At 55.6% G+C, this 24,208-nt stretch overlaps 1 protein-coding gene across 1 annotated transcript in view; it reads left to right on the top strand.

Annotated features, from left to right (window-relative positions):
- The window catches only part of ZNRF3 (zinc and ring finger 3), a 167,569-nt gene extending 144,410 nt beyond the window's left edge, over positions 1-23,159 (top strand). The window contains exons 3-9 of the mRNA XM_056116585.1: positions 14,437-14,511; positions 14,887-15,018; positions 16,460-16,570; positions 17,648-17,815; positions 18,805-18,907; positions 19,517-21,256; positions 22,464-23,159. Of these exons, the coding sequence (XP_055972560.1) occupies positions 14,437-14,511; positions 14,887-15,018; positions 16,460-16,570; positions 17,648-17,815; positions 18,805-18,907; positions 19,517-21,256; positions 22,464-22,471 (2,337 nt within the window). The 3' untranslated portion in view covers positions 22,472-23,159. The remainder of the gene's footprint in view (positions 1-14,436; positions 14,512-14,886; positions 15,019-16,459; positions 16,571-17,647; positions 17,816-18,804; positions 18,908-19,516; positions 21,257-22,463) is intronic.
- The last annotated feature ends 1,049 nt before the right edge of the window (positions 23,160-24,208 follow it).

Here is a 24,208-nt window from a genome sequence, read left to right as displayed (position 1 = left end):
TGTATCAGTGGTGCCTGCGTGCCGGGCATCTCCTTGTCCAGTTCCGCCATTGACTGAGAGTCCGTCCTCAGAGGATGCCAACTGCCCCCCTTCTTCCTGTGCAGGTGGGCAAAGGGAGGTGGACAGTGGCCATTACATCTCCTCTCAGTCACGGCTAGGATGGGGTGCCCGAATTCAGCCCACGCAGTGACGCGTGGCAGTTGCTCCCTTTCACAGGTCACCTTCAGCTCCTTGGTTGGAGGTTTCGAGAACTGTACCCAGATAAGAAAAGCAGTACCGGGCTGAGGATGTGGCTCAGGTGGCAGAACACAGAACACACGCTTGGCATGCGTGAAATCCTGGACTTTGATCTCAGCATTGCACAACTCCTGGAGTACCACCAGACAGAGCCCCACTGCAGCCCTTCAACTCAAAAACAGCAGCACTGAGAGGGGAAGCTCTGTCCTCGGAGCTGATTTCCTTTGGATGTTGCTGTTATCACTTTGGTGTGGAAACACTGTTCTTAAATTCAACTAATACAAAGTTACAGACACGGGTAGTTTACAGGAGAAGCCCTTCTAGAAACAGTGATGTTAGGCCCTTAAGAATAAAAGGTGAGGGGATGGAGAAATAGCACAGCGGATAGGGCGTTTGCCTTGCACGCGGCCAACCCGGGTTCGATTCCCAGCATCCCATATGGTCCCCCGAGCACCGCCAGGAGTCATTCCTGAGTGCATGAGCCAGGAGTAACCCCTGTGCATCGCCGGGTGTGACCCAAAAAAAATAAATAAAATAAAAGGTGAAGGATATACTATTTGTAAGCTTGCATTGGCTAACGTGGCTATAACCCCTTTGAAAAAGCCTGTGATAGCCTATGACAAAACACGAACCTAAGACGAACCTAAGGAGTCCCTCACCCTGGGCAAAAGAACTTTCTACCCACCACCCCTCCTTGCCGACTACGAGCTGCAAGCCCTTTGCAAGGGAGTCTTTCTGTTGTAGTTGTTTGGAGGCCACACCCGGCGGTGCTCAGGGCTTACTCCCGGCTTTGGTCTAGGATCACACCAGGTGAGACATGGGACCTTACGGGGTGCCGGGGATCAAACCCCGTCAGCTGCATGCAAGACAAGCATGCAGGACCTGCTGTATTATTGCTCTGGCCTCCTACAAGGGAGTCTTAAAGGTGAGGAAGTCGGAACTGGAGCAATAACACAGGGCTTAAGGTGCTAACCTTGCACACAGCTATTCCTGGCACCCCATATGGTCCCCAAGCTCGTTGGGAGTGATCCCTGCGTGCAGGGCCAGGAATAAGCCCTCAGCACTGCTGGGCGTGGCCCAAAACACACACACACACACACACACACACACACCCAAAAAAAAGATGAAGAAGTCCAGATGGGTTAGAAGAGCTATCTGGAATGTTCTTGGGGGATTGGGAAATACAATCCATGTATAAGCTATTAATGGGGTATTTGGGATTTCATGTAACATGAAACAGCATCCATGACTGTTACGCTTTATTTTATTTCATTGATTTTTGGGCCCCATCCGGCTTTGCTCAGGACTTGCTCCTGACCGTGCTCAAGGATTGCTCCCAGCAGGGTCTGGGTAACTACATGCAGTGCCAATGTCCCAAACCCAGGTCAACCTGCCTGGCAAAGGCCTTACCCCCTGTTCTCTCTCTGACCCAGTCACAATTGATTTTAGAAACCCCTGCAATAACATGAGAACTTCTCTAGCCTGGGATTATGGACAGAGACCAAGGTCAAATGTCAGCTCTGTCCCATTGGTTCTGAAAAACGTGGGTAAATTAGATTTAGAAGTCCTCACTGCCTTGCCCAATACATTAGTAGGTACTGACTTCGCTTTCCTGTCTGGGAAATCTGATGCCGAGCCCACTGCCCTCCCAAGACCAGTCAGGAGAAGCTGTGATTTCAAATCCAGTGGCTGACCCGGGTTCGATTCCCAGCATCCCATATGGTCCCCCGAGCACCGCCAGGAGTCATTCCTGAGTGCATGAGCCAGGAGGAACCCCTGAGCATCGCTGGGTGTGACCCAAAAAGAAAAATAAATAAATAAAATCCTGTGGCTAAAGTTTCTGGCCACCAGGTGAGGGAGCCCCTTCTAAACTATCCCCAGTGGCTTCCAGAACCTTACAGATCTCTCCTCCAGAGAGGGGCCAGGCATCCTGAGCCACACACATCTCTCTTCCCAGGAAGGGTAGCGGGACCTGGGGCTGCAAGCTGCCACGTCCACTCACATACGTATGAACCTCATCACGCAGCCTGGGCCTGGGGTCAGTTTTGTCAACACTTGTCATCACGTTCTGACAAGGCCCCTGGTTAAAGCGGCTTTTCTTTCTTTTCCTGACCATGGCCTCCTTCCTTCCCGCTATTTTCTGCCTTCCCTGCTGACTGTCCCCCTAGGCTTGATCCCACCATTGATGCGATTTTCACCTGTAGCTCCCTTGGACTGTCCTAGACGCCCCGGTGATAAATGCTGCAAGGAATCTCAGTGGGAACCCGACCTTCCAGTCTTGATCATTGTGGATGTGTCAAGCCCAGATGATCATCCATCTCTCATTCTTGGGAATGGTTCCCTCTTCCCCAGCGACCCACAGTTGTTGGGAGAAGCCTGCGATGGGCATGAACTTTTTTTCATCCAGATCACCTTCCTTTCAGAGACAAGGAAACAGGATAATCAAAATAATCCTTTGTTCTTTATTTGGGGGGGGGTGTATGTCTCAACTCTGACTCTGCCTCATCACAGATATTGTTGGGGTGAGTGCTCCATACCGTCAGCTTCACCCAGATCCAACTGGGCAGGAGAGTGACAGGAGAGTGGTTCCAGGCAGTTTGGGCTTCAGTGATTCTCTGGCCTGCCTGCATTTAAGACAAACTGAGAAACTTTGAGGAAAATCACCGCTCTTGGGTTCCACTCTACATTGATGAGGGCAGGGCCCCGGCATGGTTGGCGGTGGCTTGAAGCTTCTAGTGGCGGGCTTTCATGGGCTTCTGGAAACTCCGCCCCGAGATGGCAGCTAATGAGCCCTTCCCAGGTGTCTCTCCCAGGCGGGCATCTCCTGCCCCAGATGCCCTTCCCCAGCACGCCTTCCTGCAGCCGGCGCTAGGAGAGGCCGAATGCGCAAAGGCCCCTGTGCTCCTGGGGCTCCTTCTCAGGTGTTCAGACAAAGAGGATCATTGTCTTTCTTGGAACTGGTCTGGGTGTCTGTGTTTAAGATTAAGATCTGGGGAAACGCGTTTCCGTTCGACACCCCGTGTTTTCAGGCTGCGAGAAGGGCACCTACCCGGGTAGTGGCGCCCCGGCACGGCCTCGCACTCCAGCCTCTGTGTCAGTGCCTTTAATTAGGAGACATTAAGTGGAGCTGCTACATATTTGGAGAATAAATACCACTGTTTAAACTTAGGCAGCCTTAACCACTAACTCAACCGCTGAGTTCTCGCTGCTACATGTCTCCTAAATAGATCAGCATAATCTTAAATAGGCCTTAAGATGCCTCATCTTCCTTCAAGGGGCTCAGAACCAGCAGCCTCGGGAGGCTTAATGACTTTAATTACGGCGAGAAATGCCTTCTGCCGGTGGGGAGGGGCTCGGCTGGCGGCGGGCCGGGTCCCGCCCCCAAAGACCGGCCCCCCTGGGTGGTGGGTGGGGGCGGAGGGCGGGAGGAGCCGAGGGGGGCGGCCCCCGAGGGGGCGTGAAGAAAACTGGAGGGGTGGAAGGGAAGGAGGGAGCCGAGGGGCAGGCCGCGGGGCCTCGGAGTTCTGAGCGGTGTTTGTGGTTTCCGAGCTTTGATCTCCTGCCAGGGAAACCTGGAAGGTCAGGCCGGCTGCAGCCAAGGCCCGGAGCCAGGAGTCGGGTGGAGCGGACAGCGCTGGGCCATCCACGGCCCAGGCCCCCTAACCTCGACCGGGGTGTGTGTGTGTGTCTGGACCAACTGGGGTGTGTGTGTGTGGTGTGTGTGTCTGGACCAACTGGGGTGTGTGTGTGGTGTGTGTGTGTGTGTGTGTGGTGTGTGTGTCTGGACCAACCTCGACTGGTGTGTGTGGTGTGTGTGTGTGTGTGTGTGTGTGGTGTGTGTGTCTGGACCAACCTCGACTGGTGTGTGTGTGTGTGTGTGTGTGGTGTGTGTGTCTGGACCAACCTCGACTGGTGTGTGTGTGTGTGTGTGTGGTGTGTGTGTGTGTGTGTGTCTGGACCAACCTCGACCGGTGTGTGTGTGGTGTGTGTGTGTGTGTGTCTGGACCGGGAGTATGCCCCCTAACCTCAACCGGTGTGTGTGTGGGGTGGGGGTGGACCGGAGGTGTGCCCCCTAACCTCGACTGGTGTGTGTGTGTGTGTGTGTGTGTGTTCATCTCCTTTAGACAATGGCTTAGGGGCACCAGTTCATGCAAGTAAACTGCCTAAACACCATGCTTATAAGTTCGTCTCTGTTGTGTATACTTTCAAAGAAATCGAGTTATTTTTTAAGCTCTGTGCACCCCCCTTCCTGTGACGACCCCCCCCCCACCACACACACACACACACACACACACACACATTACTGAGAGGCAGCAGATTCCTCTGGTAATTTGTGTGTCCTTGTGGCTGGGCTTGGGGAGGGGGTCATTTCCCCCCTCTTCTTAACACCACCACCCCCAGCCCACACCCCCTGTTGAGGGCACCAGGATTTTCTCAGCCGCTGCCCATGTGCTCTGGTGTGTGACCTCATTTCCTATGGAATGAAAGGTTTCTGTTTGGAAACAGGGCTCTTGGTGAGACAGCCTTTGCAGCCTTCTTGCCTGGTGAGTGTCCCCTGTCGTGCAGTGACTCATGCTTCAGGGAACAGCAGCTGACCAGAATGTTCAAGAGTCCGGTGCTTGGGTGGTCACTACTGAGTGAAGAACATGGGGGAGGAGGAAAGGAAAAAGTGAGGCCTGGGGGTTTAAAATCCACTCAGGGCCCCCAGAGGGAGGGGCAGGGAGGGACCCCCAGAGTCCTGGCTGTTTGCACTGGGCTGGCACCAAGGGAGGCTGGTTTCCGGGCTCCAGGGCGGCCGCTGCCTGGGACTCCCAGCTTGGCCCTGTCGCCATCGGTGTTAAGTCACTTGCCCCTCCCTGACCACAGGAGCAAGCCCAGGACAGTGGCCACATACGCAGAGCTTGTCACTCTGCCGGCCTTCCTGGCTCTGATGGTCCCGAACAAGGTAACAATGAGTCCAGTGAGTCTGGGATGTGAAATCCACTGCCAGTCCACCCAGCAGGCCAAGTACCCAGTCTTCACCGCCCTGGTGGGTTGGCACCACCTGTTTGGTGCAGGCCCTGTTTCGGCACAGGTGGTCGGTGGATTCCATCACGCTTTTAGGCTAAGGGCAAGCCAAAGTCCCCTGGTGATATTGAGAGAAAATGTGAATTCTCCTGGCTTTCGTTGGCTAAGCCCAGGAGTAGTGATTTGGTTGACTTTCCTTTGCTGAAGTTTCCAGAGGGGTCCCGCATTCCTCCCCGGAGTGGGGGAGCAGACAGTGCCAGTGCAAGATTTTGTTTTCTAAGAGTTCTGACAATCCAGAGATGTGTTCACCCAGAGGCCGGGGCCAGATGAAGAGCCACAACCGGGCAGAAGCCCTTTAGCACGATGGGTTTTGTTCCTTCGGAACTACCAGCCAAGTGATGGGCCACAGAGATCGTAGTGGGTAGGTGCTTGCCTTGTACATGGCCAGCCAGGGTTTGATCCTCGAGTGATTTCTTTCTGAGTACAGAGCCCAGAGTAGCCTGAGCATCATCTGATGTGCCCCCTCCAAAAAAACCCCAAAACAAACCCAAAAAAAAAACTACAAATCAAATGCAAGGCCCGTCTCAGCAAGGACACACAGTTAAGACACCCCAGTCTTGAGAAGCGGAAGTGGGAAGAATCCTGAGTCTTAAGACTTTGCAGATCGATGGGGGGTTCTTCTCAGTGTCAGTCAAACCAGAGAGAATCTGGTGGCCAAGCATGAGGGGTCGCAGGAAGACGGGGCAATTAATGCTGACCCCAAGGGCCAACGCCGATCCTCTCAAGGCTAATCAACATTTTCTGCCATTTACCCTGTGCCCAGGCCATTTGCTGGGTTCTGGGAATTCCAGAGGAAAGAAGTCAGACATCTTGGCTGCCCTCTAGCGAGGGAAACGCTGTAAATCAACAGTTGCAGTATGATGTCATAAGAGTGCAATGGTGGAGCCCGGAACCAGCCCACAGGCACTAACGGGGTGGCGGCAATAAGCCCCCAGTTGAATGGGCCCAGGGAGACACTTGTCTTCCTTGTGGGGAAGGACGCAGCTTCTCAGAGAACTCACAGACATGCTGCGGAGAGGGACCCAGGGGTCAGGGTGTTGAGCTGGTGACTAGCTCCAGTGAGGCCATGTCTGCTCCGTCACAGCAGAAAGCAGTGGCTAGAGGCAGAGCTGGATGTCAGAACATACCCCTGACACAGCATGGAGACCAAAATGGGGGCAAGTGGAAAGGCCTAGGGGATCCCCCCCCCCAAACAAATGCTGTGACTCATGCGAGTTCGGCGTCCATCACAGGGCGTCAGCACTGGGGATAGAAAAGCAGTGGCTCGATCTGCAGCATGGAATCAGCAACCCCTGGTAAGTAGGTGAGTGTAGGAGTCAGGACAAAGGTCTGTGGTTTGGCTCAGTCCCTCTGGAGACGGGGCTGGGGGGCAGGGAGGGTCACCAAGAGGACTGGATCAGGAACCTGGCCAGACCTCCCGGATGGCACTGTGAGCAAGGACCCTCAGGCATCCGGGGCAGTGTGCTCTGCCCTGGGAACTGCCACAGAGTGGTGCAGGGAGCCACACTGAAGCAGAGTGTTGAGAGCAAGCCTCGGGGAACGCGCCCGGGGACTCTTGCACTGTCTTGCATTCTCTGCCATCACAGTTCCTGTTGTATCGTGTGTCAGCGGAGAGCCAAAAGTCAGTGCTCTCGTGGGTAAGAAGGAAAGAGACCTCTACACCTTCTTCCTGCTCCTTGTCAGATGAGCTCCCCTACCCCTGGCACGGTGCCAAACATAATGACAAGCACTTCCCAAAGGGCCTGACCTATCTCATTCCTGGGGCACTGGCCCAGAATTGGCCATCTTAAGAAGTTGTTCCATTGAGCCCTCCGATTGCATGACAGCCATCTCGTGTAAGTTGCGGCATGTGTGTTTCGTAGTAGTTACTTTCCAGATCACGGTGTGCAGTTCATCTCCTTCATCCTTCTGTGGCGAGAACAAGCAAGGGGTGACTCGGGACTGGGGCTTGGCTCACCTTAGCATGTCACATGTTCCGAGTAACGGCTCCCCGTGGTCTGCCGCAGAGCGGAGAGTGATGAAAAGAGTAGCTGCAAAAACGATTTTGTGTGTGTCCCCAAATTTGGACAGTTGGTGGAGAGGAGACCCCAGTGTACTGCAGATGTCAGGGGTAACGCTAATGTGTGCAGCATTCAGGATTCTATTATATTTACCTATCAAGTACATCCTTTATATTTAAGGGGAGGAAAGCATCACACAAAGCGGTAAATTAGCAGAGGAGAAATCAGAAGAGGTATTAAAACTTGGATTGCTGCTTTGGAGAAAGAGAATCACATGGGATTTATGGGGAAAGTCAGGTGAGCTTGAATCGTGGGCTGAGTGTTGGGGGATAATCTCTAAATTAGAGCTCGCGCCGTTTCGTTCTGCATATGACGAGAGAGTTCAGAATAAACACACTCTATCTCCCTGTCATTGTCGGGCCACTGTATCCAGACAGAAGTTACATGTTGGCACACTTGTATTATCTGTGCTGACCTGTTATTAATGTAGCTAAGTCAAAGACTTACCTGTGTATTACACTGAAGTGATACATTAGCCATCTCATAGTCCTCTTTTAGTTGGTGGGGCATGGGGGTGACAGTTGCTCAGGGTCTCTGCCCAACTCTGAACTAGGGAACAGACCCGGCGTGCACAGCTTGTGACAACCTGATGAGCTATCTCTCTGGCCTTGGTTTTGGTTTGTTTTGTTTTGTTTTGCTTTTTGGGTCACACCTGGCAGTGCACAGACAGGGGTTACTCCTGGCTCTGAACTCAGGAATTACTCCTGTCGACTCTCGGGGAACCATATGGGATGCTGGGAATCAAACCCGGGTTGGCTGTGTGCAAGGCAAATGCCCTACCTGCTGTGCTATCGCTCCAGCCCCCCTTGTGGGGTTTTATTCCCCCCAGGGCAGAAAGATAATACAGACCCTGCTGAGGAAGCCCACGGTGACCCTCCAGCAACTCTTGACCAAGTGGGCCAGCAGTTTAGTGCCAGGTCCCTGTGGTGTTGGGGATTACCAGGCTTACTCCCAGCAGTGCTTCAGGGCCAATAGGGTCACTCCCCACAGTGCTGAGGGAACCATGTGGTACCAGGGATGGAACCTCGTTGGCTGCATACGAGGCATGCAGCCTCTCTCCAGCCCCTCTACTCCAATTTTAATACTTACCTTGGTGGCTGTAGATACTGTCTGATCTGGGATCTTGCCGCCCTGGAAAGGTAAGAGACCATGGCAGACTTTTCTTTCCTATCCTGCTTGTAGACTTCTGGTCACCTGTTAGCTAGCGCTCACCTGTCCTGGCCCAGCTGAATGGCAGTGGTGAGGAAGGAGGTGAAAATACTTGCATGACAGGATGAGAGGAAGGGCATGCAGAGGCCAGTTAAGGCCAGGCGTTCCTGCTGCCCGGCTGAAGCCTCCTACCTGTTAGTTCACACATAACTGTCCTTGCGACCCCGGTGGGCTGGTGACCTTCATGTAAGAATAGCCAACACATTGCATCGCGCCCTGTCCCCCCTCACCAGTGCGCCCCCCCCCACACACACACACATACATACATACACTACCACCCGTTTTCTCTGGAACAGCCCGTATTGAGAGTTTGAGACATTCAGTGTGTGACTTTATCAAGATAGCATTTCTAGCAATCAAAAGACTGATGATCTCCCAGCTGCAGTTTATATTGGTTTTGAAATCATATTCTGGACCACAGTGGACGAAAATGGTTAATGGCCTAGGAAGTGGCCTAGAAATAGGCCTCGTCAATTTTTAAACTGAGAATGACGGATGAATGGGAACTTGTGGCCAAGTTGTTGCCTGGGTTTTTTCACTTGCTCTGGGAATGATGTATAAATGTGTCCATTTTCTAAATATGGATTACTTGTGAGCTCTCTGAAATCTTGAACAGAGTCCTGAAGGGTGAATTCCCAACAGGATCCTGTGTTGACGCCACTTCTGTTCAATCCTAGCACATACAAGAAATGCAACCTTATTTGATGTTAGGGTTTGGGGCCACACCCGTGATGCTGCGTGACTGCTCTCAGTTCTGAGTTCGGGGTCACTCCCAGTGATTGACCCCAGAGGTGCCTGGGGGCCGCCTACAGGACCAGAGATCAAATACAGATGTTGTGCTTAGCCCTTTGAGCTCTCTCTCTCTCTCTCTCTCTCTCTCTCTCTCTCTCTCTGGCCCCATGCAACCTTTTGGGAGGGGCAGGGGGGCACACCCGGTGGTACTCAGGGGCTTCCTTCTGGCTCTGCGCCCAGAGATCACTCTGGCAGTGCTCAGAGGACCATACCAGGTGCCAGGGATGAAACCCAGGTCATCTGCTTACAAGGCAAATGCCGTCCCTGCTGTGCTCTTGCTTCAGCTCAGCGGCCTTGTTTTAGTAGCTTCACTTTCGTAGCAAATCCAGTGTGAGAGTTTGCTTTTGTTTTTCCCAAATGAATTATTTGTGCCGGGAGCTCAGCGGGGTAGTCTGGGTAGGCTGTGTCTGAAGTTGAGCTGTCAGCTTGCTCTCGACCTGCCCTCCTCATGGTACAAACCACCCTCCTCTGATAAAGTCCTCCGAGTCCTTCCTCAGACGGGACTGCACCTCACTCCAAATCCTGAGGCATCCCTCTTCTTGTGGCAAAGGGAGTGAAAGCCCACGGAGGCCGTGTGGCTAAGGGCCCAGCGCTGCCCCGATGCCCGAGCCACTCGTTCTGCAGCCACGAGCCTCTCTGGGCCGCCCTCCGTCAAGCCAGAGCTGGGCACACACTGCCACAAGTGTCCCCTCATGTGCTTGGCTGTGGAGCGAACGAAGAAAGACAAGAGGCTCTGTCCATCGCCACCTCCAGTGCTGTCCCCGAGAAAGATCTTGCGGAAGAGATGGGGACCCCACGATCTGCTTGGGATTAAGTAAGGCCCATGAGCTGTGCAGTGGCATATGCGCCCCTGAAGATCTTTGTGGAGGACAGTGGCGCTGTCCCCCCCACACACACATACCCATGCTCTAAACAGGCAGGATTGTTGCCCCCGCCTCACTGTTGGGTGGCCAAGACTGCAAACTGCAATGGGCCTTCCTCCTAGAGACAAAAGTGCCCTCTTCCATTTACAGGTAGAGGTAGAGGATGTGTGTGTGTGTGGGGGGGGGGGGGGGGGGGCTGAGGCAAGAGCTGAAAGAGATTTAGTGACGTGCCCCCACCGTTGGCAGCTTTTCGGCGGCTGAGCCCCAAGCCACTCCTGACTTCAGCACAGTGGTAAGGAAATGAGGTGGGCGGGATGATCACAGAGGAAACTGTAAGTGCATGGGACCTCCGTTCAACAGGGAGTCCCCAAGAGAAGCAGGGCTGTTTCAGCAGCAGCACAGCACCCCAGGGTATGCAAGTGTATTAAGTTGCCAGGGCTTCACAGTATCTGAAAAGCGGTGCTACAAAACCGGGGGAGAATGGGCTTGTAGGAACTGTGGGGTTAGGCTGCCCTCTCGTGGCCTGATGGAGACGTTGGATTAAGCTTGCCACCTTTCAGTGTTCCTTAATGCTAAATTTCAGTTTTTTTTTTTTTTTTTCTTAATTTTCTTTTTTTTTTTTTTTAATTTATTTATTGAATCACTGTGGGAAAGGTTACAAAGCTTTCAGGTTTATGTCTCAGTCATGTAAATATCAAACACATTTCCCTTTACCAATACTTATTTTTTACCATGAAGAATCCCAATAAAACCTCACCCCCCACCCCTCCCCGTCCCTGTGAGGCAGATGAATTCTAGTTAACACTCTATCTGCTTTGATTAGATTCATTGTTTCAATAAAAGATTCACCACTATTATTTAGAGTTTACCCCCCCCCCCCCCCAAATCAGACATGCTGAAAAAGCATTGTGAAGTGATTTGCTTTCTACGGCTGGGTTCAAGAATTAAATGTTGGTTTTGGATTTCTGCTCTTTTACCTATTGATCCTGGAAGTATTTCTACTGAAAGTCAGATAGTTAAGAAATTGGTTTCTGTGTTCTGGAGTCCTGGCCGTGCTGGAGAGCCGCTCGCGGGGGGCAACCGGTGGCCTCGGTAGGGCGTGAAGGGCGGACCGAAACGCCCCCCTTCCCATGAGGTTTTAGTCGCCCCCACACTCCCGGCTCATACCTGCTGTCCACAAGGCTCCCATGTGGCCGCCATCTTTCTTTCCAGAGAGGAGAGGGCGAATGGGGCAACACCCTTTCCCCTCCGGCAGACTTGATGGCCTGGATCAATGCATAGTCCGTTCACTTTTCTGCTCCAAGCTGCTGGGTTCTGCATTAAGTCCTTGTGCTTCTGGGGCCGTGGCCGTGCTGGAGAGCCACTCGTGGGGGGCAACTGGTGACCTCGGTAGGGCGTGAAGGACGGATCAGAACGCCCCCCTTCCCATGAGGTTTTAGTCGCCCCCACACCCCCGGCTCATACCTGCTGTCCACAAGGCTCCCATGTGGCCGCCATCTTTCTTTCCAGAGGGAGGAGGGCGGAAGGGAGCAACACCCTTTCCCCTCTGGGCAGAAATGATTGCCTGGATTAACGCATAGTCCTTTCACTTTTCTGCTCCAAGCTGCTGGGTTCTGCATTAAGCCCTTGTGCTTCTGGGGCTGTGGCCGTGCTGGAGAGCCGCTCGTGGGGGGCAGCCGGTGACCTCGGTAGGGCGTGAAGGACGGACCGGAACGCCCCCCTTCCCATGAGGTTTTAGTCGCCCCCACACCCCCGGCTCATACCTGCTGTCCACAAGGCTCCCATGTGGCCGCCATCCTTCTTTCCAGAGAAGAGAGGGCGAATGGGGCAACACCCTTTCCCCTCCGGCAGACTTGATGGCCTGGATTAACGCATAGTCCGTTCACTTTTCTGCTCCAAGCTGCTGGGTTCTGCATTAAGTCCTTGTGCTTCTGGGGCCGTGGCTGTGCTGGGGAGCCGCTCGTGGGGGGGGCAACTGGTGACCTCGGTAGGGCGTGAAGGACGGACCAGAACGCCCCTCTTCCCATGAGGTTTTAGTCGCCCCCCACACCCCCGGCTCATACCTGCTGTCCACAAGGCTCCCATGTGGCCGCCATCTTTCTTTCCAGAGGGAGGAGGGCGGAAGGGAGCAACACCCTTTCCCCTCTGGGCAGAAATGATTGCCTGGATTAACGCATAGTCCTTTCACTTTTCTGCTCCAAGCTGCCGGGTTCTGCATTAAGTCCTTGTGCTTCTGGGACTGTGGCCGTGCTGGGGAGCCGCTCGTGGGGGGCAACTGTTGACCTCGGTAGGGTGTGAAGGACGGACCGGAATGCCCCCCTTCTCGTGAAGTTTTAGTCGCCCCCCACACCCCCGGCTCATACCTGCTGTCCACAAGGCTCCCATGCGGCCGCCATCCTTCTTTCCAGAGAAGAGAGGGCGAATGGGGCAACACCCTTTCCCCTCTGGGCAGAAATGATGGCCTGGGTTAACTCATCGTCCGTTCACTTTTCTGCTCTAAGCTGCTGGTTTCTGCATTAAGTCCTTGTGTTTCTGGGGCTGTGGCCATGCTCCAAACTTAACTCTGATTTTCAGGGAGAAAGATTGGGTGGTTTACTTCTCATTGATCACTTTGTATATAGAGAGATGTCGCGCAGCCGCATAAGCGGCCGCGCGGTTTTGAGAAAAAGTCCTCGTTCCCGCATACTCGAGCTGTGTTTGTAGAGGCTTCTGGTCACCAGGGTTCCATCTGGGGGAGGCGAGATGCGGCGCCTACTCCATCTGGAACTTGCCGGTGCTCTCGGCTCTTTTTGGAACCTGTTTTTTCTTTTTTCTTTTCCTCCGGGATCCCGCACCCTCCATGTGTTCCTTCTCTTATTCTGAACGCTTCAAAGATGGCGCTGGGGGGCGGGCTGTGGGCGTGACTTCCGGGATCAGAGGTTACCTGGGAGGTGTAGTCCGGCAGATTTGAGAAAAAGTCCTCGTTCCCGCATACTCGAGCTGTGTTTGTAGAGGCTTCTGGTCACCAGGGTTCCATCTGGGGGAGGCGGGATGCGGCGCCTACTCCATCTGGAACTTGCCGGTGCTCTCGGCTCTTTTTGGAACCTGTTTTTTCTTTTTTCTTTTCCTCCGGGATCCCGCACCCTCCATGTGTTCCTTCTCTTATTCTGAACGCTTCCTAAATTTCAGTTTTATTCTCAAGCATTTTGACTCCTAAAGACTTTCTTGACCTGAACCATATCATTAGGAGGTTTGGTTCTTGGCTCTCTCGCAGAGTTTTACCTCGCTAAGAAGATCCCGGCTTCTAAGAATGAGGGCTACGTCTCTCTCCTGCCTGGCTCTCCTTCCCTTGCCACTGTTGTCCACCTAATTGGACATAAAATCCAGAGTTTTCACGGGGATAGAAAGGAATTCCTCACACACCCAGGTCCCCACAAAGAATCCATCACTTTTCGTTTGTTTCTAGAACATTTTAATCTCATCTCCCTGATCAGACGCTCCCCGAGTGGTTGAATCATCAGAATTCCTCAGAAAACTCTCAGAACTCCGTTTCCTGGGCCTCTCTCCAGCCCTGCTGAATCAGCTCTGTGGTCTGAGCCAGGAAATCTGCTTTACAAACTTCCCAAGTGGGTTTTGATGTGCAGCCAGGTTTGGCAGCCAACTGCTCTAAATCCCCATTTTCAATTATTTCTCATAGCTTTCCCCCTGGCAGCCTTGTTAAAGGTCTTCAGCTCATGTCAATTGTTCAAACTGACCGTTTTGCGATTCTTTCGAAAATGCTCAGGGTGCTCTTTTAGCCACACTGCCATGTAACATGGGAAGGAAGAAGGACCATAAAAGAAGGACCAAAAGCATCTGCTCTCGTTGCCAAGGGATCTGTGCTCATAGCAGAAAAGGCTGAAAGTAGCGCCTCCGTGCTGACGGGGCAGGTTGTTGCTTTGTACTGTTTTTAAGGTTTGGGCTGGACAGAGAGACAGAGGTTACTTGAGCACCTCGTTACTTATTTTCACCAATTCTAAGTCATCCAGTTTCAGGGTAACCATACGAGGTAGGTGGCATCACCCATTCTCTCACAGGACACAAAACTGAGGCTTTGGCCAAGGTTAATTGACTGCAGTCACATCAGTTGTCAGATTCTGCATTTGAATCCTGGACTGATTTCCCTGGACAGCTTTGGAAAGGTTCAAGGACTTGCTTGCCAACCTGTTCTTTTTTTTTCACTCTGCCAGGCCAAGCGTGCAGTGCAGCGGGGAGCCACCGCAGTCATCTTTGATGTGTCTGAAAACCCCGAAGCCATCGACCAGGTAGGCCGCCGGCGCCCTGCCAGTGCTGCCGTCTCCCCGGGAGGGGCAGCCTTGACTTACTGGGCTTGTCCACAGGGACAGTTGCACTCGTCTGCTGCCCTTCTCTGTGCACTTTTGCACATCATGCTCTAAAGCGAGTGTAGTAAGAAGGTGGAGGACCAGGAAGCTGAACATTTTCAAAAACCCTCCTGAGGTTCCCACCTGCCCGGTCCATCGCAGAGCACGTCCTTAGCCCCCCAGCGTTGCCCTTGGAGCTTTCAGCTTTTCTGCTCAAGGAACCCGAGCGTTCCAAGGAGGCATCTGGCAGGATTTTCTCTCCCGTCTTTCTTTCTCTTTCCTGCCTCTTAAAGTCAGCCCCGCCCCTTTTTCCCTTAGCTAAACCAGGGCTCCGAAGATCCCCTCAAGAGGCCAGTGGTGTATGTGAAGGGCACAGAAGCCGTGAAGCTGATGAACATCGTCAACAAGCAGAAAGTGGCTCGAGCTCGGATTCAGTACCGGACCCCTCGGGTGAGGCTCCCCCCGACCCCCCCACCCCACCCCCGCCCGCTGGCCCCTTCACCGGCGCCCGGGCCTTTCTGTCCTTCCAAGTCTTGCTTGTTCCTGTCTCCTCGTATGTGTCTTTTTTTTTTTATAATTTTTTTTTCTGAGGTCAGGGATCAGAGGCTGGTCTCAAGCGTGTAATGCATGCACTGTCCCCCCAAGCCCTGTTCCTGGCCTCATTCTTGTCTTTTGTCTAACATGCCGGCGTAACCCAGGTCAGTCCCAGTTCAGATCGGATATGAGACAGGGATCCAGGGAGAAATTTCAGCCCCGTTCCTTGGGACAGAAATAGCCGGTTGGTGCCAAGATGGCTCTGCCGTCCTCCCCACAGTGTCCACTTAGCTACGCCATCTCCCTCCAGAAGACTGAGGGAAGGGCCGTGCAACCCTTCTCGTCCCAGGCCTCCCTCCTTCCATTGACTGATGCCCAAGGCCTGCACCTTCCTTCCTCCCGGAGGGTAGATTGCATTATTAAAACTCCCCATCTAGGGGCCAGAGCGATAGCACAGCAGGGAGGGCATTTGCCTTGCACGCAGCCAATCTGGGTTCAATCCCCGGCATCCCATACGGTCCCCTGAGCGCCACCAGGAGTCATTCCTGAGTGCAGAGCCAGGAGTAACTCCTATGCTGAGTGTGACCCAAAAAGAAAGAAAAAAAAATCCCCAACTTACACTTGAGTCAGGGAAAAGTTAAGTTGCCAATAGGATTGAATTTCACTGATTTCGAGGTAGTTCATGCATAGTGTTTAGGTATCCGCTGGCCATCCGCCCCGGACAGGCCTCTTGGGCCTGAACCGCAGACTGAAGACTCGAGGAACCTGTGGCAGAGGCCTCAGCCCAGCTCGGGTTTGTGTCCTCCCCCCAGTCTGGACTGGTCCCATAGAAGTGAGTGCTTCCGCACACATGGAACACCTCGGGTTCGCTGAGCAAAGCCCTGGCCGTTGGCTTAGTGCACGGCCCAGGTGAGGTGGCATCAGGGCATGGGGCGGCCGTGTGCCGTGAAGGGGAAGGTAAGCGCGAGAACTCCGGTCCTCGCGGGACCGAGCTGGCTTCCTAAAGGGAAAAAGAGCACATTGGTAAATGTGACTCATTGTAGTGGAAGCTGATATTTGGGGAAGCAGCATACAATTTTCTGAGTTGTTGTAAACCATTAATTACATGGTTAGTAATCACTGTTCCCTCAAAACATGACACTCACTTCTTTGTCCCATAAATGTGATATTTGTGTTTATTCGGGCCGGCTGCTCCCCACAGCGGCAGCGCCCTCTGTACGTGTCCACCAGGAGTTCGGCGTGGCTGGTGGGCGGCCCGACGGCGTCGGTGCCCGTGACCAGCACCCTGGGTCCCCTGTCCTTAGCCCACCCGGGTGACTGCCTGGGTGCTGATCTCCGTGTCTGTGTTCCGTTCCAGCAACCCACAGAGTACTTCGACATGGGGATTTTTCTGGCGTTCTTCGTGGTGGTCTCCTTGGTCTGCCTCATCCTTCTCGTCAAGATCAAGCTGAAGCAGCGGCGCAGTCAGGTAACACCTCGGAGCAGCCGTGAACAGGGAGGCCTCCGCCATCTGTTCCCTGGGCGCGGGGAGCCACAGAGCAGGAGAGCAGCTAGGGCAGCAGTGCAGCTCCCCGCCTTCCCTCCCCCTGAGCGGCCAGACCTGCAGAGGCCGAGCCCAGGGTGTGTCACCAGCCAGGAGTGTTTCCAGAAAGATGCTTCACTGTGCAGACGAAGCTCTCGAGTCCTGGCCCTGCAGTAGGAGCAGCCTAGGGCCCAGCAGCAGCTGAGAGCTTGGTAGAAGATTTCAGGCGGGGGAAATAGTCCCAGGGTGAAGGCTCATGCCTTGCACACAGCCAACTCTCGTACTTCCATCGACGGAGAGGTAACTGCTGTGGTTCGATCCCCCAGCACCACATATGGTCCCCCGAACAGCACCCGGACTGATCCCTGAGCAGAGTCGGGAGTCAGCCCTGCGCTGAATGTGGCCTTAATAACCCCTCCCCCCCCCAAAAAAAAATAGAGAGAAATGCAGGTCTTTATCCAGTCCGCATATCGGAGGACATTGACACAAGTAGACAGTCTTCGGACCCAGCTGTCACCTCACTGAGCTTTTGTAGGAAAGGATTTGGGGGCAGAGCAGGGTGAGAGCATCACAGCAGGAAGCTGGATTCCCATATACCGAGTAGTCGAGGGCCTGGCAGGCCACCTGTCAGCACTCATGGGTTGGGTGACCACCACCCAGATCAGTGACTGGCCGCGCGCCTGTGACCGAGGCCGCATACTCCCCTCCTCATTGTGTTTGCCCTGTGAGCTTTCTCCAGTGGGAAGAGGAGGAAGCCTTGGCAGAGAATAGGTTAATGACTCAGCTCCCTACAAAGCTAAGTTTTTTTAAACTTTAGCTAAGCTAAGTTGTTGGAGTGGACTCCAGCTGTCTTGCCACTGAGGAAAGTCGGGGCTCTGTGAGGGAAGCCTCAAGGAGACCCATGATGATCCCTCCAAAGTCTGGCCTGGCCTGGCCCGGCGCCTCTGGAGCCACGGCCGTGCTGGTGACTGGCACTGGTGATCTATCGAGGCCCCTAAACCTGGGTCCCCTTCTGCCATACAGAATTCCATGAACAGACTGGCCGTGCAGGCCCTGGAGAAGATGGAGACCAGAAAGTTCAACTCCAAGAGCAAGGGGCGCCGGGAGGGGAGCTGCGGGGCCCTGGACACTCTCAGCAGCAGCTCCACGTCCGACTGCGCCATCTGCCTGGAGAAGTACATCGACGGAGAGGTAACCGCCACGGCCTGTCCGGCCCTGCCTAGCTAGAGCTGAGGTCAGCAGGCACCCCAGGTCTGGAGGGCTGGTACCCTGGGTGCTCTCTGCGGAGCTTTGCCAGAGCTGATAGCCACGTCCAGGCACACGTTTTGCAGAGCCGGGGAGCCAGCGGCCAGCTGCAGGGATCAAAGGCTCTTTCGGTGAAGGTCTCCCTCCACCCGCCGCGGTGGGGCAAGTGAGCCTTGGGGCCAAGAGTTTTAGGTGGACAATCTTACATGATGTCTGGATGTAGGCCTCTTGGGTTCTAACCCTGGTCCAGATGGCCTCTGACTTTTTAATCGTGGGCGAGTGACCTCATTGTCTGCGCCTCCCCGTGTGATGTGAGTCCCCCACATCCCGGGGTATCCCGAAGATCACAGCACAAGATGCAGGTCGGCCCGCACACTCTGTCGGGCATGTTGGGTGTCGTGCCAGTAGTGCTGTCTGGAGCTGGGCCGAGGATGGGGAAGCAAAGCAAACCCAGTAAGCTCAGAAACTCCAGAGGTGGTTCTGCCTCCCAAAACTCGTGTGTCCTCTCCACTTGGGCAGCTTTGTCATAAATCACAAACCACTCGGCCCCTCTGCTACCCCTCCTGGTAACCAGGAGTCCTGGGCACCTTTCTAATCAGCCACCGCCCTGGGAGGAACGGTCTCACTCCACACCCCCAGGCTGCTCATGTCCACTAACACAGGACTTGGGGCCTTTGGTCCTAGCTACGTGAGGCGTGAGTGGAAGCGCCCCCCAGTGACAAGAAAGGGGACTGCTTCTTTGCCTGTCCTGCAGCACCCAGGGCTGTGGCCGAGCTGGTGGAGGGGACGGGCCGGGCCGGGCCGTGCCTTCCTCCATGGGATGGGAGGCGCGGAGAGGGCGCGAAGAGAGCCTGGGGGCACCACCAGGGGGCGCAGTAGCACCGCCCGCCCTCCCCTCCCCTCCCTCAGGCCGTGTGTCCTCTCTCCCTTCCCAGGAGCTTCGGGTTATCCCTTGCACCCACCGTTTCCACCGGAAGTGTGTGGACCCATGGCTTCTGCAGCACCACACCTGCCCCCACTGTCGCCACAACATCATAGGTAATTGTCACCCACCCCAGCCCTTGCTGAGTGCAGTTGACACAGCAGCACGGCAGGTTAGTGAGGGAGCTGAAGCCCGCTGCATTGTCTTCTGCCCTTGGAGGCTGGTGCGCCAGGGATTCGCGACGTCACTGGGTCTCCAAACTCTCAGGAAAATGGACCCAAGGTCAAAAGCAGCTTCCTCACCTGGGCCAAGACAGCTGGACGCTGGGATGCATAGCACCCTCACCCCCTGTCTCCTTAGTGTTAGGTCTGTTGGGGGTGGGGGGCAGGGCCGTGATGTAACCCCTGCTTCAACAAGGGCAGGAAGCTTCCAGAAGCTGTTTCCCAAGAGGAAAAATACCTTTCATCTCGGTCCCCTCGTTGCTCTCCGAAGACTCCCATGGTGTCTTTGTCCGGCAGAGCAGGGGGCAGGTGAGTGACCCTCCCAGATGGAGAGGCGGCGGCCATCGTCGGCCTCCTCGCTGAGTTGGGTGACAGCTTAGAAGGGGCAGGGCCCCGAGGCCCTCTCCCGAGGGCTGTTTCAGCCGTGGCCCCTGTTCAGGCCCCCTGACCCCTGGGCCCCAGCGTGCGCGGCCCGGCTGACTTCGTGTTCCCGCCTCTCCCCAGAGCCAAAGGGAAACGCCGGCGCCGTGTGCGTGGAGACTGGCAGCCTGGCACGCGGCCGGCAGCAGAGGGTGATCCTGCCAGTGCACTACCCCGGCCGCGTGCACAGGGCCAGCGCCGTGCCCACCTACCCCACGAGGACCAGCATGGACTCCCACGGCAACCCCGTCACGCTGCTGACCGTGGAGCGGCCGGGCGAGCAGGGCCTGTACTCGCCGCAGACGCCCGCCTACCTCCGCGGCTACCCGCCCCTCCACCTGGACCACGCCCTGGCCCCGCACCGCTGCGGCCTGGAGCACCGCGCCTACTCGCCCGCGCACCCCTTCCGCCGGCCCAAGTTCAGCGGCCGCAGCTTCGCCAAGGCCGCCTGCTTCTCCCAGTACGAGACCATGTACCAGCACTACTACTTCCAGGGCCTCAGCTACCCCGAGCGGGAGGCCCCGGCCGCCCCCGGCCTCTCCCCGCGGGGCCCGGCGCGGGCCTTCCCCGCGGGCGCGGGCGCGGGCAGCGCGGGCGGCCTGCTCTTCCCCGGAGTGGTGCACGTGGGCGCGGCCTCGCACCTGGACAGCGGCAGCGCCTCGAGCTTCAGCTGCTACCACGGCCACCGCTCGGTGTGCAGCGGCTACCTGGCCGACTGCCCGGGCAGCGACAGCAGCAGCAGCAGCAGCTCGGGCCAGTGCCACTGCTCGTCCAGCGACTCCGTGGTGGACTGCACCGAGGTCAGCAACCAGGGCGTGTACGGCAGCTGCTCCACCTTCCGCAGCTCCCTCAGCAGCGACTACGACCCCTTCATCTACCGCAGCCGCAGCCCCTGCCGCACCAGCGACGCGGCGCGGGGGCCCGCGGCGCACCCGGAGGGCTCCCCGGCCCCGGAGGAGGGCCCGGCCGCCCAGAGTCCGGCGGCGGGGCGGGGCGAGCCCTGGCCCAGCCCGGCCTCGCCCTCGGGAGACCAGCTGTCCACCTGCAGCCTGGAGATGAACTACAGCAGCAACTCCTCCCTGGAGCCCCGGGGCGCCCACGGCTCTACCTCAGAAGTGGGGCTCGAGGCCTCGCCCGGGGCCGCCCCCGACCTCAGGAGGACCTGGCAGGGGGCCCGGGAGGGGCTGGCCTGTGCCTGCTGCTGCGAGCCCGCGCTCTCCGCACTGGAACCCGGCGCCGGGGCGGCGGGGGGCGGCCCCGCGTTCCTGGGCGCGCCCCTCTGTGAGGGCTGCGGCCCCGCCGGGGAGGCGCGGGCGGGCAGCCCCCCGGGCCTGTACGGCCTGCACCCGGACCATTTGCCCAGGACGGACGGGGTGAAGTATGAGGGCCTGCCCTGCTGCTTCTATGAAGAGACGCAGGTGGCCCGCGGCGGGGCGGGGGGCGGCGGCTACCCCGAGGACTGCGCGGTGAGCGTGCAGTACACGCGCGCCCCCGAACCCGCGCCCAGCTGCCACCCGGCGCCCCGGGACCTGAGCCAGCGCATCCCCATCATTCCCGAGGATGTGGACTGTGACCCCGGCCTGCCCTCGGACTGCCAAGGGGCCCGCAGCCTCGGGCCCTGGGGGGGGACGTCGGGCCCCGGGGCCCTGTGGCCGCCGAGGGGCCTGGGTGCCGCCCAGGAGGAAGAGCGGGCTTTGCGCTGCCAGGCCAGGACGCTGCCACTGCCCGACTGCCTGGCCAAGGAGGCGGGGGCGGCCAGGCCCGGCTTCCCCGGCCCCCCCCAGGACACTCAGGAGTCTGGTACCATGGCTGTGGAGGCCACAGGTGAGAGCAGGAGGTGACAGGACCAGAGGGGGCCCGGCGCTGTCCTCTTCTCTCTCCACGGTCCTTTTCCATTTTCTTCCCTTTTTTAATTTGCTGTAGTCCAGGGAACATGGTTGCAGCCATGTAGACGGTCATGGTTCTGGTGTATGGCTACTGCGCCTCACCGTCCGAACGTGCCCGATACCCTCTGCCGTCACCCGGTGCTGCTTCTGGCCCCCCGTGTCCTTTTCCTACCCCCAGCTGTCTCCGGGGTGAATTCTTTGGTGCCTTCGGCTTCCACGATCTTTCCCCTCAGAAGTCACAAACACAGCCCCGTCCATCATAGCCACCGCGGCACCACCCCCCTTCCCCAGTGTACCCTGCGCCCCAAAGACCAACCCAAAGCCCAGGAACCAGCCCTGTGCCCCTAGGAGCGTGGATGCTTGTTCAGAAAACTGAATTTTCCGAGAAGTCAAACTTCGCAAAAGACAGGCCAACTAGATTGCAGTTTTTATAACTGGATTCAGGTGGTCAGATTGCTCTCAGGTTCCCAGCCATTGGGTCTCTGTCATAAGCAACTTGTCGTCCCCCACCTTGTGTGACTTGTGACGGGACCTGCCTCCAGAAGAGATTGAAAGTGATCCTGTCAGCCCCCATTAGTCCCCTCGAGCACTGCCAAGAGTGGTCCCTGAGCACCACTGGGTGTAGCCCCGAAGCAGAAAAAGAAAGCGAAGGGGCCAGAGTGGTAGTACAGTGTGCAGGGCGTCTGCCTTGCGCACGGCTGAACTTGATTCAAGCCCCGGCATCCCATATGGACCCCCAAGCACTGCCAGGAGTAATTCCTGAATGCATCACTGGGTGAGACAACGCCCCCCCAAAGTAAATAAATAAAGCCAAAACCAAAGTAGATCCACAGTGGATTGATTTGTAGACCCCAGCTTCTGTCCCCACAGGCCGTTGCCTTTCTCACGGGGCGGGTTGCTGGTCTTGCCTTCTGCTCTGCATGGGAACAGAGTTTGTGAAACCTAAAACTCGAGGCCTTTAACAAGCCCTGTAACGGCTCACCATTGCCTTTCGACTTGGGGTCTGGGGCGGGGTCCTACTTCTCTCGGCTCCGGCTGTGCTTAGGTAGGGATCACATGCAGTGCTGGGGCTTCCAACCCCGGCCAGCTCCTTAGCCCGTCCCGCCTCTCCAGCGGCATCCTGCTAATCCTGCTCTCTCTCCCAGGACAGTGACCTCACCCAGCTGACAGCGGTGGCCCCCCGGGAGCCGGGCTCGGAAGGAATTCTTCAGTGGAAATGGGAACTGTACGGAGACTGCAAACTCAAAACGTCCTACAGAGAAAAGAAAAAGTCTAATTTTTTTTTAGCTTTGACAAACACAAAAGTGGTAATAAAGAGAGCCCTCCTTCTCAACCCAAAATGTGAGCCCCTGTGGCAAATCCCCCCCACCCCATTAACAAGCCAACAACAAAATTCTGCGTCTTTCGCCTCTTTTGAGAACATGTTATTATTCCTCCTGTTTTGTAAAGTGTGTGCTTGGGATTCTGAGGTGTGTGGGATTGAGTTCTCTGCTTTGTTTTTTAAGATGTTATATGTAAATGTAAAGTTATTTAAATATATATTTTAAAGAACCCTAACCGCCAACTTTTGCTGAAAAAGAAAAAAAAAAAACTCACTGCTGCATTAATTGAACCACATCATGTGTAGATACTGTTTCCCTGAGGGAGCTCAGGCCTTTGAAAAGCTCAGGGCTACACCTGCCTTAGAAAACGAACCCGAAACTTGAAGTAAAGCTAGTGGATATGGGTACAGACTCCGAGGAACAATGCAACGCTGCCTCTTCCTCCCGCCTGGCACATCCCAATGAAACGGAATTTCAGGTCTTGGGAGCCGTGCCTCTTCAGCTGCGAAGGGCAGCTTCCGATGGCAAAGAGCAGGCCACTGGACGCTAGCCCCAGGGTAACAGGTCACTCGGTCCTCAGTCCGTCCCCTTAGGTCTTTGTCCCAAGTGGAAGGACGGAGTTCACAGTCTCGATCTTGGTCTTCCTGCCGGTGCTGCAGAAAGGGTTGGGCCAGGGCTGTGGGGCCAGACACCCCGGGAGAATGTCACTTTGTTGCCTGGGTGTCTGAGGTGGCCGGGGGGAGCACGGGGCCAAGGGCAGCCGCACATGCGCGGGGGTGGGCAGGCCAGGGTCCCCCCGCTGCATCCTTGAGCCACCTTCCTGGGGGCCCTGCCTAGGACCCCTGAGGTCTGCTTCAAGCCCCCTTGGATGAATTTCCCGTCTATTTTCCTATGGAAACCACTTCAGGGTTGTTGCCTCTGCCTCGTGGCCCAAATGGCTCATCTTGCCTTCAAAGTCTACTATTCGTTCTGCCTAATGCACTATTACTATTACCTATTGCTTCTCCATGAGACAGAGAAAGAGACTATCAGATAGTTTAGACCCAAAGGGTAGGTTTTATATGTGTTTTTTCAGCGTTTTTTTTTTTCTTAAAGAGAGTTTAAAAACAAGCTTTTTTAAAAAAAGAAAAAAGATGTTTCCATGTTTAAAAGGGAGAGAGAATCTATTTAAAGCTATTTCAGATCAGGGATTGTCATCCATTTTATATATATATATATATGGGTTTTTTTTTTTTTTTCAGAAGAGAATCTAATCACATTAGCCCTTATATTCATTAACTCTTCTGGTCCCTTTTATTTATTTATTCGACAGATAATATGTTGACATCTGAAATGCTCACTTGCAGAATTAGAACTCTGAGACTTGTTCCCCAGGAAGTGGGGAAACGGGCCTGGCGTGGGGGTGGACTGTTGCCAGCTCTTAAAAGAATCTCACCGCACCAGGATCTTTTTCTCCTAAAAACCCCAACCCGAGCCAGGAGAGAGTCCAGGGGTTAAGGCGCTCGCTTTGCACACAGCCAACCCCAGGTGCATCCCTGGCACCACATAGGGTTCCCTGGAGCGCAGCT

Source organism: Sorex fumeus, unplaced genomic scaffold (genome assembly GCF_029834395.1).
Source record: "Sorex fumeus unplaced genomic scaffold, SorFum_2.1 ptg000032l, whole genome shotgun sequence".
NCBI classification, from domain to species: Eukaryota; Metazoa; Chordata; class Mammalia; order Eulipotyphla; family Soricidae; genus Sorex; species Sorex fumeus.
This window is presented reverse-complemented; position numbering and strand designations above follow the sequence as displayed.